General features: G+C 39.7%; 1 protein-coding gene across 2 annotated transcripts in view; it reads right to left on the bottom strand.

The window, feature by feature from the left end:
• LOC145491077 (zinc finger ZZ-type and EF-hand domain-containing protein 1-like) overlaps positions 1 to 14191 on the bottom strand; it is a 52731-nt gene that overhangs the window by 21051 nt on the left and 17489 nt on the right. For both annotated transcript variants that reach the window (XM_081470214.1, XM_081470215.1), the window contains exons 31-53: positions 13955 to 14137; positions 13352 to 13413; positions 13089 to 13254; positions 12312 to 12433; positions 11667 to 11789; positions 10517 to 10618; positions 9005 to 9072; positions 8747 to 8828; positions 8576 to 8659; positions 8045 to 8156; positions 6797 to 6924; positions 6285 to 6379; positions 5620 to 5741; positions 5333 to 5412; positions 4520 to 4610; positions 3986 to 4062; positions 3244 to 3342; positions 2571 to 2668; positions 2030 to 2138; positions 1728 to 1783; positions 1001 to 1129; positions 311 to 377; positions 158 to 221 (exon numbers count right to left, since the gene is read on the bottom strand). In XM_081470214.1, coding sequence (XP_081326340.1) covers positions 158 to 221; positions 311 to 377; positions 1001 to 1129; positions 1728 to 1783; positions 2030 to 2138; positions 2571 to 2668; positions 3244 to 3342; positions 3986 to 4062; positions 4520 to 4610; positions 5333 to 5412; positions 5620 to 5741; positions 6285 to 6379; positions 6797 to 6924; positions 8045 to 8156; positions 8576 to 8659; positions 8747 to 8828; positions 9005 to 9072; positions 10517 to 10618; positions 11667 to 11789; positions 12312 to 12433; positions 13089 to 13254; positions 13352 to 13413; positions 13955 to 14137 — 2319 coding nt within the window. The remainder of the gene's footprint in view (positions 1 to 157; positions 222 to 310; positions 378 to 1000; positions 1130 to 1727; positions 1784 to 2029; positions 2139 to 2570; positions 2669 to 3243; positions 3343 to 3985; positions 4063 to 4519; positions 4611 to 5332; positions 5413 to 5619; positions 5742 to 6284; positions 6380 to 6796; positions 6925 to 8044; positions 8157 to 8575; positions 8660 to 8746; positions 8829 to 9004; positions 9073 to 10516; positions 10619 to 11666; positions 11790 to 12311; positions 12434 to 13088; positions 13255 to 13351; positions 13414 to 13954; positions 14138 to 14191) is intronic.

The following is a 14191-nucleotide window of genomic DNA, read 5'->3' as shown; positions in this document are numbered from 1 at the left end:
GGCTTGAATGAATAAGCTAACAGTCCTTTCAATTGTTGAATGGGTAAAAAGTTAATGGTGTCTCCTGAGTTTTCTTCCAAGTAAAAGATTTCATGAACAACATTTATGGATAATCCGGCTTTTTATTGAAGGCTGAATTAATGAAAAAGTCACTCACCTTTCGCTGTGTCAAGCAGGAACTCAGGCAGATGAACATCTAGAACAAACGTGTGATCATAACCCTACCAAGCAAAAATACCAAACAACGTCAAGTTTGACATAACATTTCTATAGAAAGATACCTTCTTAGAATCTGAATGCCGTCACAAACCTTCCATTCGGTGTCAAGAAGATGAAGGACAAAAGCTCGTAGACACTCAAACGCCGCAGAACTTGGCCTTGAATTGAAGACAGATACGTTAGAATAGATTGTAACATAGTACAGTCGAACCTCCACTAACAGCCACCTCTCCACAACGGCCACGTTTTTTGTCCCGGCGGACAGTCCAGACATTTACTTTTATTTTAATCTCTCTACAACGGCCACCTCTCCACAACAGCAACGCCACTAAGTCGCGTCCCGACTGCCAAAGTAACCTCATGACAACGACCAGTTAGTCAACGACTGACAAACGGTATATACAAAACCCCATTTTTTTATTGTAAGAGGTCACGAAACTTGATCCGTACCGCGCAGTCGTTTATCTCTATTTCTGTTTGGTTTCTGTTTTACTGATATTTTTTGATAGTGCAACGTATTTACATGTTACACCAAGTATTTTCTGATGATAAAAATGGTGAACCCCTCGAAAAAAATCCAGTGTCATATTACACCCTTGACTCCCCATAACGGCCAACTCTCTACAGCAGTCACTTTCCTCTGTTCCCAAGGTTGTGGAGAGGTTCGACTGTAGCTTACATATATAACAAACATCATTCCCCGCTATAACTCCAAATTAAATCAATTTTTTTGTGTGACAAAGTATAATTTGAATTCCTAAGTGGGTTTACTTCACTTTACCTTTGGCTTGAATCTTGCGAATGATAACATTTGACTCCTTCTAGACATCGTCTCACCAGCGCGTAGTAAGCTCGCCGTACTTTACCCTCCAGGTTCAAACCACAGCCATCAAGATTGTCAGCATAGTGCCTGGAAAACATAAGACAATAAAGCACTTGCAATAACTTTGCCAGTAACAACGCAATAGGCCATTTACGAGTTGCCTGAAAATGAGTTGCGCCTACAGGTTGAATTTCGTGTAAATCAAAGTCATTTTCATATGTATGAAAGGTCTTGCATTAAGACTCGCTTTGAAAATGAGAAACAAGGTAACTCGGGAATGGCCTATTACAGTAACACCTAAAATCTATCTCTCCTCAAATAAACTGTTACAGTAAAAAGCCACCTTAACGAAAGGAAATCATAAACGTGACGGTGTTTGGGTAACTGGACTGAATTAGCATATAATTCGACGATTTTATTTCACAGTTTTCTCCTGAATTTTAATTTCGAATGAGAACAAACACTCGAGGCAGTGTCTTCTCACATCTCTAAACACCTCGAAGTTCGTCAAAATTGTTCTGCTACTCGTCCATTTTTTCAACCTACTCCTCGGTGATTCGAAATGTGGTCAAGCACGATCTCTCGTGTTTGATATACTACGTTTAAAAACTCTGACCAGTATATTGGAAATTGGCGTTGACTTGAGCAGCATTTGTGAACCTCGTCAAAAAACAACTGATTTTACCTTGGAAAGAACTTTTGGGATGCCAGAAACTGCTGTAAGAAAAGAACAGCCGGAGCCTGTGTAGTAAAAAAAAAAAACAAAAAAAAACAAAACAAGATAAATAAACCCACAAAGCAAAACACTGATCCTAAACTGGTGTAACAGAATGGTTCGAATGCCGTTCTGGTATTGCAAGGCCAATAGGCAACTATATAAAAAGCTTCAAAATGTTTGTTTAGAGAATATATAAACAAAATTAAGGATAACTGTAATAGAGATACATGTACTTGCGCTGCGATAGTAATATTTTACTAGACTATTACCTGGACGAGGTCGGTTTCCGAAGAAATGCGTAGAAATTCGGCAGCAAAGAGGTAAATGTCAGCAACAGCGTTGGCATGTTTCACTCTCTGCTGCAACAGGGCTTGGATTCTACGTTAAAAAAGAAAAGTCTATTTCATCTATTTCAATTATCAAGGCAAATAACAGCACAAAACAGTCTTACTTTCAGAAACGTTTTTTGCTCTTTTGCCAGTGTGGCTAAGTGACCTGTAGCTTGTAATTAGAAAACGTTATGACGAGATCTCCTCACTTCCATAGCCATATACAGGTGGCAATAGCCCTTGTGGGTGACTTACGGACGAAGCAATTTTAAATCCCTAGACCACTAGAATTCTTGCGCCATTTCACAGAACTTTTTCCTGAGCCTTCCATTGCATCGAGCTCTGCGTGGTTTATATGCTAATTTCTGAGTGAGTTTCTCCTCTAAACACTTTGCTTTTACTTGACTACGGTAACTATTTCTTAACAGTGTACTGAGTCAGCAGCTAACTAGAACAAACGTCCATAAACATGTTCATTTACCTTTCATGAGAATACGAATCGTTTGTCACAAAGTCAAGGATCAGTTTGAATGCTGGGTGTTTGTCAATAGTCTTGATCTCTTCAAGTGACAGCGTTCTCTGTAGAAAATATAAAGAATTCAGTTACACTTTAGTGCACCCAAGTTATAAGGTTGGTCAAATCATGTCAACATTAAAAAGGAGTGCAAGAGACGACATTCAACACGCTATCAAGTACATGCAGAAAACGAATTAAAGGGGTTGTAAGTGACGCTATTTGAGGTGATACTTGTAAGTATAATAACTTTCTTTACTCGTACATTTACAGTTTTTTTTACCGTGAAACGTAAAGACAAAGAAAAAAGTGTACTCTATGAGTCTGGAGAGTGAAGTAACCAAGGGTTTTCTAGTAAGCCTCCAGTTATTATGTCTCTATGGAGATTTAAGTCTCACCTTTTCAGGAGTTTAACATGTGCATAAATTACAGAGTCGGTGAAGAAAGTCTCTTAAAATTGTTTTCCTTTAAATGTAACTATGTTTTGCTACGAAATCGTGCGGTATTTATCAACCGCTATCATACGGTAGTCCTTGCTTTGGAAGCTCACAAACAAGCACCCAGAAGCTAAGACAGCAAATAGTTTGAAACACACAGATCTAACTTAGCATATATCAGTAGAATAAGTGGGATATCTAACCTGCCTGGGTCCTAACAATAGACTCCCACTAGGCTCTGTAGATGTCCTTTGCCAAGATGACTTCCTGCTTAACCACTTGGAACGTCTGTTTTCTCTTCCCTAGAATAACACCAAATAACAAAGACATCACTTTATAAACTGCACGCAACTAAATATTTCCAAATAGTAATTAACAATTATTTCACGAACGGCCGTTGGGTATGAGACGACAGATAATCAACGATGCGCGTAGCGCCGAGTTGGCGATTATCATCTCACATCCAACAAGCGCGAGTGGAATAATTGTTTTATTAAAAACACCACCAAAATATAGAAAACTAAAATAAGATAAAAACGGCCAAACAAATTACACGTACACTTACCAAAATGGCTAAACTAATGAAAACTCTCAAAACGCATTATTCAAAGATCCAGTTTATGGATAATGGCACGTAACATCTAAACGTGTTTAGAAAACAAACCTAAGAAAATACGTGCGCTGATTGGTTGAAAATCGTGTTCTATTACACAATTAGATTATGAGCTCGAGATTTCTATCACGCATAGAACGATCACAATCTATCACAGAATAGATAGTGAGTAGCGTAGCCAATCAGAGAACGGCATTTGTAATAAACGCTAGTAGATTTATACTAAACCTCAATAGAAACACGGGACATGTTTTCTATTTCTTAATTGCAAAACAGTTGTCACTGATTGTAAATCAAACTGGTTTCTACACTGTAGCTAATAATAATTATACCTCTGCGCTTTTGTCAGAGATTCTCTGCAACCCAGCAAACTTGAGAAGAAACTGTGCCTTTTCTTTACAAGCGATCACTAAAACCAAAAATGTAACGTTACTGTAACATGCATTTTGAAAACAGAGAAAATACAAGCCAAACTGCTAGCGTGGGACGCGCGTTGGCCTCATGGTTAGCGCCTCGACTCCGGATCGAGCGGGCCGGGCTTGAGCCATGGCCGGGGACATTGTGTTGTGTTCTTGGGCAAGACACTTTACTCTCACAGTGCCTCTCTCCACCCAGGTGTACAAATGTTGGGGGTAACTCTGCGATGGACTAACATCCCATCCAGGGGGGAACAGAAATACTCCTAGTCGCTTCATGTTACAGAAACCGGGATAAGCTCCGGCCTCATGGGCCACTTGGGTCTATGTGGACTTTTAAAATGCTAGCTTGTTATTGGGCGCAAGCCTCGCTAAACATAAATTACAGTACATTTTATTAATAATGATCACAGGATCTTGGTCGCAGCCTAGCACTTTTTTAGGACATACCAGGTGTGTCTGGGTTGATTTTTTGAGAAGAGCTGCTCTCCTGGGTAGATTCTTCTTCAGCTTGCAGAATCAAACGCTGGCGACGATCAACCTTGAAATTTATAACAAACAGTTGCCTGTAAGTTGAAATGTTGTAGGAATCCTACTTTTTGAAATAGCTTGCTACATAAACAAAGCAATATGTAATATGTACCTCTCAGACTCTTTAATAATTCATCAAGTTTAAATAAAGAAAATCATGACCGCGACGGTGTTTGAAAATCTGATCTTAATTCGCATAGATTTTTACGATTTTTTTTCTTCATTTTCTCCTTAGTTTTGGTTTCGATAATATGTAATATATAATATGTACTTCTCAAACTGTTTAATGATTCATCATGTTTAGACAAAGGAAATCAGGACCGTGACGGCGTTTGGAAATCGAATCTTATCTTAATTCGCATGGATGTTTTACGATATTTTTCTCCATTTTCTCCTTAGTTTTGGTTTCGATTGAGAAGATATATCAAACACCAACACAGTGTATGACCACATTTCCAAACACATCAAAGTTCATTAAAAGTAGTCCGCTGCGTGCCGTATTTTCAAATCTGTTCCCGGTGTTAGGAAATGTGGTCAAACACGGTCTTTCATGTTTGATATCTTACTTAATTTGTGACTGGGACGTAAGAGGATAACGAGCACAGACGGGAGATAATCCGAGAATAAAAACAAAAAACAAGGACTGAAACGTCACTGTTTCAAATCTAGTCTTGACTTCCAGCAAAAATGAGGAACTACAGGATGTGAAAATGTGTTTAATATAACACATACCAAACCACGTCTGAGAGACTCCGCCGTTAAATACGCGTCTTGAACGCCTTCTGGGACAGCTTCAGGAGGTGTGTTATTGGCTGAAAAACAAAAACAAAAAATTAAAGGTATCATTTAACGCCATACTGTAATTGGAAATGACACAAAGTATGCTTAATGCAAAAGCCGACAAAGAATAACATTTCCAGAAGGCAATGCGTTCAACTGCCTCACAGTGGCTTGAATTGATTGTCTTGCTACCACATTTGTAGTTAAGTGGAAAACAAAGTACTTGTAGGTCTACCTACCAAAAAGTACAACCTGGTCCCTCAATTCCTGCGAATGCCAAATGAGAGCAGCAAAGACAGAGTGTACAGCTTTGTCTACCAGAGGACCTCCAATAAATGGCCCAGGGGCCTTCTCACGACACCTGAAGGGAAAATGAACCATTGATATTTTCATGGTGCCATTTTGTCTGCAATTCGTGTAGCTGAACAGATCAACTGAACAATAAAAAGGGCAAAACTTTCATTGTCAACAGGGCGGGGTGTGTGTCTTTATTAGCCCAGCAACCAGAAGTTATGCAAACAAAAGCCAGTCTGTGAATGGTTAGACTAACAAAGCTTTGAGCTTCTAGACCTCAGACTTGGCTTTCTATCACTAGGTTAAAGTTATGTGGTATCAAATCCTTGTCATTAAACTATGATGTCACGTGGACAAATAGATCGAAAGGAGTTCCAAACGCCATGTAGCCAACGTGCTATTTTCTTCCGTTCTGCCTTCAGAACGCAAAGTGTAATGATATTCCTTAATGATTATTTATTTCAAACTAGTTGGGCTACTTTGGGTTAATGAATTTCATTTCTAACTTGCTCAACGTCTTCGCTTTACTTCCATCGTACATCACTGCATCATCAAGTCACAGACCGTTAAGTCCAGATGCTTACCAACTCGCCTTCAGCTGGACACAAACCTTTTAATAACGTCTTCCATGGTGCTGTTATCACCACTCATGATCCCGTGGAGGAAGGAGTTGACGGAACTTTCCACTGGAGTACCCGTTGTTGCCTGTGATAGAATAATAATAATAATAAAAACAAGGAAGATGTTGACTCTGCCGTCTCCACTTGGAACAAATTGTTTACTAATATTGCCGATAGACAGGTGCCTGTGAGGAAAGCAAGGATACGTGGAATTCGCTGTCCGTGGATGAACTCGCGGTTATCAAAAGCTATGTGCCAACGCGATTATCTCCATCGCAAGACTATTAAATTTAACTCTTCTCAACTCTGGTCACGTTACAAGAAGCTTAAGGACTATGTAAGCAAAGAAATGAAGAATTGCAAAGCTGAGTACTACTCAAACCCAATATCGGAAAACGAGAGCAATCCATTTGGCTGACCAATGAGACTTTCGAAGTTCACGATGGCATTTAAAAGTGTGATTTTGACAAAAAAAACAAACAAACAAACAAACATCACTCACGTGGTAACCAGAAAGAGACCTTTGCAGTTTGCCTGTCATATATCCTCCACGAAAAAGGGTGGTCCAGATCTCACTCTGTAGTAACTTGGTTTCTTCTTCGTTGTCTACATTTGTCACTGTTGGGGAGGCTACAAAGAGAAAACAAAAACAAGTTTAAGTCACATGCTAGCCGGACCCAGCTGTCGCATGAGAAAATTCAAGCGTAAAACAATTCTACCCAAAAAGGCCTGGTTAACACTAGCGACATAACATTATTGCTTGTGTGGGTAACATGAGCATCGGCATAACAAAGTGAGGAAAAGATCAATTTTTTTCCTTGTATCGTTATATTCTTGCTGTTATGTTGCTATTATGTCATTACGTCAGTATTTTCACACGGCAAACGTAACGTGTCATTATGTTCATGTCGTTAGGTCCCTAGTGTGAAGTTGTCCTAATGGAACATTGACTGACGCTTCAAAATTGTTCTTGAAAAACCGGGCACCCACTTCTCAGTTTAAAAAAAAAAAAAAAAAAACAGTCTAGTGGAAATCAGAACTTCAATAAACCCGATTCATTGTGTTCGCCATCCAAATAGCAGCTCTTCCAATCCGATGTACAGATAGGTCAGAGTTATCTTGGATAATCATTTCAACTTTGTCTTCGTGGATGTTGTAACCAAATAAACGGCTTGGATTATGCTAGACGTAAGGTCTGGTCAAACGGTGCATGATAGTTAATGATAGTCGATGATAGATAGCACGCGCTTCGGTTTGACCACCAACTATCATGTACGGACGGACCTCAAACAGACCGACTTAATTTGACTAATAATAGACGGATCGAAACTTACTAAAACTGTCCAATGATCGCTGTTAAACTTTACGCGAGTCTTTCAGCTAATATCATCACGGCTTAACTGACAATAACGTTCAACGGACCAGACTTATGCCCCCATCAATTGACAAACACTATTCACTTGACTCTGAAGATGACTTCTGCTCAGGTTGTCGAAACATAACACACCAACAACAGTTCTTTTGAGAACTACTTTCACCCGGACGATCACACAAGACAAACTAATGCCCTAACATCGGCTATCATTCACTTTGAGCTTGTTCAAATTCTTCATGATAGTCGATGATAGCTAGGGGAGAATCAACAATCATGGACTATAATGCACCGTTCGACCACGACTAAAGGTTCTAACAACACTGGGTGCCTCTCACAGTGTTGAGGTTGCATGTTACACTGGTCGTTTGCACCTACCTTTTCTACTATCCAGAGCAGCACTACAGAGCTGACCAAACAGGCGAGCCATTCCAAGCTGTAGATCGAAAATCCATGACAAAGCTACATCTGGAGAACCTTTTGCAGTTACCTGTAGTCCAAGGTAGAAAAACATTTTGAAGTCAACTCATGGTTTACATTACAGTGCTACGCGTCGCACCCTCGCCACTTGAGCAATTAAATTTTGACATCTTTTTGACACATTTTTGCTGGCCTCTATGTGAGCCGGCAAGTCAAAACATTGGAGCTGTCAAGGGCAGAAATGTTAAATTGTAAAACCTGCAAACGTTTGAAACCGGAGGGAAGTTGTCGCAGATTGATTGACTATTTCAAACGGATGCCAACAGAAGTTGTAAAAAACCTAAGTCAAAAAGTTGTCAAAAACTAATTAAAAACTGTCGTACGTGGCAAAGGTAAGATGCGTCGCTCTGTAACGATCGCCACAATCTCAGCCGAATTGAGAGTGGCAAAGATCAAATAGCAAAACAAGTCGATAAAGTTTGCTCTTACTTTGAATTTGTACCCCCATTCATTGTTACTGCCATCTGAGTGAAAATTAAACAGCAGGCGATTTCCAGCTTTGAAGTTTACGCTCTGCAAGATAATCACAGCTCAGCAAGTGAAGAAATGTCGAAATACCTCGCTTGTTTTAGAAAAATGTTCATAAGTATGGTGACATACCTTCGGCCACTTTTCAGTGTCAACCTTTTGATCAAAACGTTTTTTATTTCCATTTGAATCTGTAAATTCTAAGTAATCATATCTGCAACATAATTCAAACAAAACAATAACTTCAGAATTACATTAATATTGACTTTCAAGTGTTTGCCACTCGTTTATAGCGTTGCCTTGGCATGTTTGGTTAAACCATTTAAAAACGTTTAAACATGTCACCAAGCGCATTTGCTAACTACTGACAAAGGTAAAAGTCAACAGTACCTTCTTTCTGTTTCACATCGTGGATCAAACTCAACAGTAAATTCAGAACAACCAGGACAGTTAAAAACCTAAGAGAGACATGAATGGTAAAGAATTGATACACCTTTACTAAACAATTTCTATGACCCGTCCAAACGCGCGCAAAATATTGCCAACTTTTGGCCTCGCGCCCGCACAATGTCTTGCCCGCGTTTGGCCTCGCGCCCGCGCAATATATTGCCTGCTTTTGGCCTCCCTTCAGCCACCCAGTTGCAAGACGTTGGATGATGATACAACAGGGTGACCAAACCTTTGCAACATGTCGCGCGTATCGATGTTACAATATACTGCGTTGAAATGTTGCGCGTGTTTGACCGGGACTTTAAGCAGTGCTGAAAAGGCTGGCAGGCTTACACTGGAGGAAATCATTCCGGATTCGTCACGAATGCGGAACGTTTTAGTGCCGGATTGGTTTTGCCGTTTACACGCAATTGGGTCGAATCCGAAATAAAATCTCCCCGGTTTGGTCATGTCTCCGGAGAATGAATCCGGAATTTAAAGTGGGAACTTTAAATCCGAGAACTTTTGAATCCGGAGAGTTTTGTCGTGTAAACCGATCTTCTCACGAATCCGGATATTTTTCCGCCTGCGATCATTTGAGTTTGCGGTAGAACCAAAATGGCGGATCTAGTAATGTAGTCACAGTCGTTGGAACATCGATGACCATTATTGGCGGTCGCTAGTTGCCTCATTCTGTTACAGGTCCAGACAATCTCTTATAATGGGTAATGCTATATTCCTCAGAAACCAAAATTATCGACGCAGACAATCTTGACGCCCTCCACACTTTATCGGAGATGACGATGGCACGATCGAAAACCTGGACGATTCTGGATAAGACCAGAACAAATGCCTGGTGGGACGACATGATTGACAACAAAATTGTGGTCAGCGAGTGGAAAGAAAACTTCAGACTGTCTCAATCTACCCCTAGCCTTCTCTTCGGCGGCAGCTTGTTAACCATTTCATCATGAATGTTCCAGGAGTTGTCGTCGCGTGTAAACGGTTAGGAATCCGAATATCTTTTCAGTGTAAACGCCTATGAATTCGTGTACTCTAAACTTGATGAATCTCCTTTAGTGTAAACCTAGTTTAAAGCGCTGCTTCCCACAGTTGATATACAACAAGAAATAGTTTTCCAGCAACAATGTTTGTTTTGGGGTGGGAGATCGTTTTTCCTTTTTTTCTTTCCTTACTTTAATCATTATTTTATTACATCACACAACTACACTTTAACCCCTACTAAATGGCCATCCTCGGGGAAATGGATAGTGACCGCTTAAAAGGGGTTGGCCGTTTAATAGAGGTAAAAACAATAGAAAAGCCCTCATAGAGACGTTGATTACTGGCCAACTAATAGGGGTGGTCGCTTAATAGGGGTTGGACTGTATTTAGATACAGATTATGATATTGAAACTGTGGACAGCTGCCAGAGAAAAAGAAAAACGTGAAAAACAAGTTTGTCGAGTTTACCATTTTGACGTCTTGGTTGTTCTCGTAGTTGTGCGCAGACTCCACCTCCCATGTTCTCAGCACAGTCTGTCCCTGGGTCTTATTCCACTCTTCAGAATCAATCTGTGGACGAAAAGATATGTTTAATCCATGAACAGAATGTTATAATTATCCTTGAAAGTATTGAAAATCTCACATGGAGGCAAACTAATTGATCTACGTTAAATAAACGATAACCTCCGTTTGGCGCGAAAATATGCTGTCCCCACTAAGTTGGAGAAATTTGAAAACACACCAATTAATAATAATAATAATAATAATAATAATAATAATAATAATAATAATAATAATAATAACAATAATAAATATTTATATAGCGCCTATCCATGCCTGCTCTAGGCGCTGTACAATTCGCTAAAATGAGCTGTACTAATCTTAATAATTGAAAATGTGCATTTAAGAAAGTAATAAAAACTAAAAATCGCTAAGAGTAATAAGTTTTCTTAAAAAGATGAGTTTTGAGTTTAGATTTAGATAAGACCTTAGATTGTCACATGAGGGGATAGAAACAGGTAGATTGTTCCAGAGTTCAGGAGCGGAAACAGCAAAAGCTCGAGAACCATACGTCTTCAGGTGAAAATTCGTGGGGTTAAGAAGTAATAAGTGTGATGATCGGAGGATTCTGGAAGGTTGGTAGTACGTTACTAGATCTTGAATGTAGACCGGCCATTTTGGATTTGTGTTTGAGGGAAACTCAGGTAGGGGAATATCATGATAATCTCAACGTCCATCGTTTTCGAAAAGCTCTGTTTTCAAAATGTTTTACGTCCACACTAAAGCGCAAAGCAGGCGGTTTTTTTTTTCTTTTTTTTTTTTTCAAATTTCTTCGGATTGAAGAGCGGTATCGAAAAGCTCCGTTTTCGTGACTGATTAATGTGGACGGCAGGCCTAACTGTAGAAATAAAGCTGCGTTTTCAATTTCTCCGGCGTAGTGTCGACGGGGCCGTACTTTAAGCTCAAAATAGTGCCCTGGGATACCGGTATTAGGGAGTCGATAAAGGTAAACCGTGAATATCATTTGAAATCTATGATCATAATGTGTAGTATATTTGCTTCAGTACAACTGTTTACGTAATCTGAGACTTTGTCAAACACTTTTAATGACTCTTACTTTAAAGAAAAGCTCTGGATATTTGTTTGAAAATTTCTTTAACTCCAGAGTCACTGGTTGGAGGCTTCTGAGCACTGGCATACAAATGGAGTCCACATTTGTAAACAAGTTAAGAAAGAGAACCTGCAGCAAATACAATATGGCGTATTAGTAGGTTATACGAAAGATACTACAATTGAAACCAGGATTCCTGATATATAAAAGCGGGTTTGACACCGGCTTAAAAAGCCGTAGACTTGTCACAAGTTGACCTTTGCTTAGTCCTTCGCTTACAAAAGGACATTAAACCAACAGGCCGGGAAATATTATCGGAAAGAACTTTAAGAAAGTCTAAAAAAGCCGTTGAAACAAACGTTTTGTTAAAACACTAAAAAGAAGTTTCGACTGAATGACAAGGGTGTAACAATGAAGCAAACAATCTGTAGTGAACACTCTTTTAGGCAGAGCTGACAAGATCCCTTCGACCAACCCGGGCAAGCACAGGGAACGCAAGCACAATTACAGTCTGACACGAATTGCCTGATAATACGTAAGTGTACATTGTATGGCATTCCAGGACTCTTTATAATCACAGAAACCCAATGCAGGAAAAGCTGGCTAATTTACAGAAGCTGAGGTGAACAGAACAATTGAAACCCGACATACCAGCTGCCTCATGGCTGCCGACACATATGAGTGTTCAAGTCTGTCAATCACGGTCAGTTGATCCTCTGCATCATTTACCGCCTGAAGTGACAGGAACACTTTGTTGGCGAGAATAGCAACGTCTGTAATAACAAGAAAGGCACATAAATGACAGGAATCAAACATAACACGATTCACCTTAAGAATGAGGCTGACTACAATATACCCTGAGCGTCTATTAGGGCAGCTATGTTGCCAAATATTGAACAGAACGTTTACACAACTGCAGACAATTGGACTGTAAATACCACTTTCAAACCGAGTTCGAGGTCTGTACTGTAAGCTACGGACCGATTTTTTTTCCCTTCGATTAATGCGCGCGGGACATAAATCGAAAGGGAAAAAAACAAGGATCGTAACTTACAGTACTAACCGAGAAGACGAGGTTAGTACGATATTTATTTTATCTCTATTGTGTGTCTTACGGGTTCGGGAACGATTTCCATTCACGAGGAACGGCTTCAAATTTCTGACGCACGTCGAAAACAAAACGAGTCAATTTGAAATCGTTGTTAAGTCGTTAGCACGTTTTAACACACAATTTTAAGTAAAAGAAAGTTTTAAACTTTTACTTGCTATAAAATTTGAAGACTGCTGGCAATAAATCACGAAACATTTTGGCAACAACTACCGGAATAAATTTTTAGTGGCTAGTACGGTGGAATATGGCCCGCTAAATTGACCAATCACAGTGCACGTAGTACCTGAGAGATATAATAGCAACTGTTACAAACTTACATTCTATTACAAGTGTCGTTGCAACATCCTGGCCAAATGAACTTCCACTTTTGATCTGTGTGCTGCACCATGTGAGAAGACTTCTTTGCATTGCACACAATAACTGAACAAGGTTAGATGTCGAATCATTGTGACTTTGATCACTTGCTGCCAAACAAGTGAGGCACTAAATACAAAATAGCAGACATAAATTTAGAGAAAAGGTGACGGTGAAGTATGCCATATAAAGATGAGAGTGGCATTATGATTAGCATTGAGCGTACCTCTTGAAATGCTACGGACAGTAGTGTTGTCATGACACCAAGAACAGGTCCGCAGTCAAACCCTTCCTATAACAATACAACAATTTTTGAACACATCTGAATGAGTACTCATGACATGGCGTTTGGGAAATGATGGTGTGATAAAATATTTTGATTATCCTGTATTTTTATAAAGCGTTTTCACTCGCGTGGCAAGCAGCCATGCAAATTTAATGGACCAAAAGCAAGTGTTTACATAAGAAAAGAATTCAACTCCTACAGGATTGGTTTGGTACACAAAGATGGCCGCCGTTTCGTTGTTTTGGAACACCAATAGGGCTGCCGTGGCGTCATGCGGAAACGCTCTATAGCTAAGACACCTGTGGTTGTACAGGGATTTGATGGGCTTATTTCATTCGTCTCCCCGATTCCCAGACTCGAAAAGACGGGCTAGGGTTTTACAATGTCAAAAAATGTTCTTGAGGGTACTTCCAAATATGGCAAACTATGTATGTTGTAAGACATCAGTCACATATAGATTACATCACGACAATTAATTTTGTCGAATAATAAATATATAAGTCTACAAATAACTCGACAGTACGTGACCATAATCAGACGAACTTGCCTCTGTCACAGCATTGGGAAGTCCAAGAAGACCACTGGCATCTTTGTTACTGAAGAATCTACAAAGTGACTCAAATGTCAGACCAAGAGACACTGCTTTCTTTTCTTCCATCACTTGATCCACCATGGACAGAAGATGACTTCGTCTTGTCTGCGAGTCTGGGAAGAAAATCTCTGCTCCTACGAGGGAAAGATACAGGCCAATCTTTAAATATTGTTACTTTCAAAAAATTA

The sequence above is a fragment of the Orbicella franksi genome, chromosome 6 (assembly GCF_964199315.1).
Source record: "Orbicella franksi chromosome 6, jaOrbFran1.1, whole genome shotgun sequence".
NCBI lineage: Eukaryota > Metazoa > Cnidaria > Anthozoa > Scleractinia > Merulinidae > Orbicella > Orbicella franksi.
Note: the sequence above shows the minus strand (reverse complement) of the source record. Positions and strands in the feature narration are given on the sequence as shown.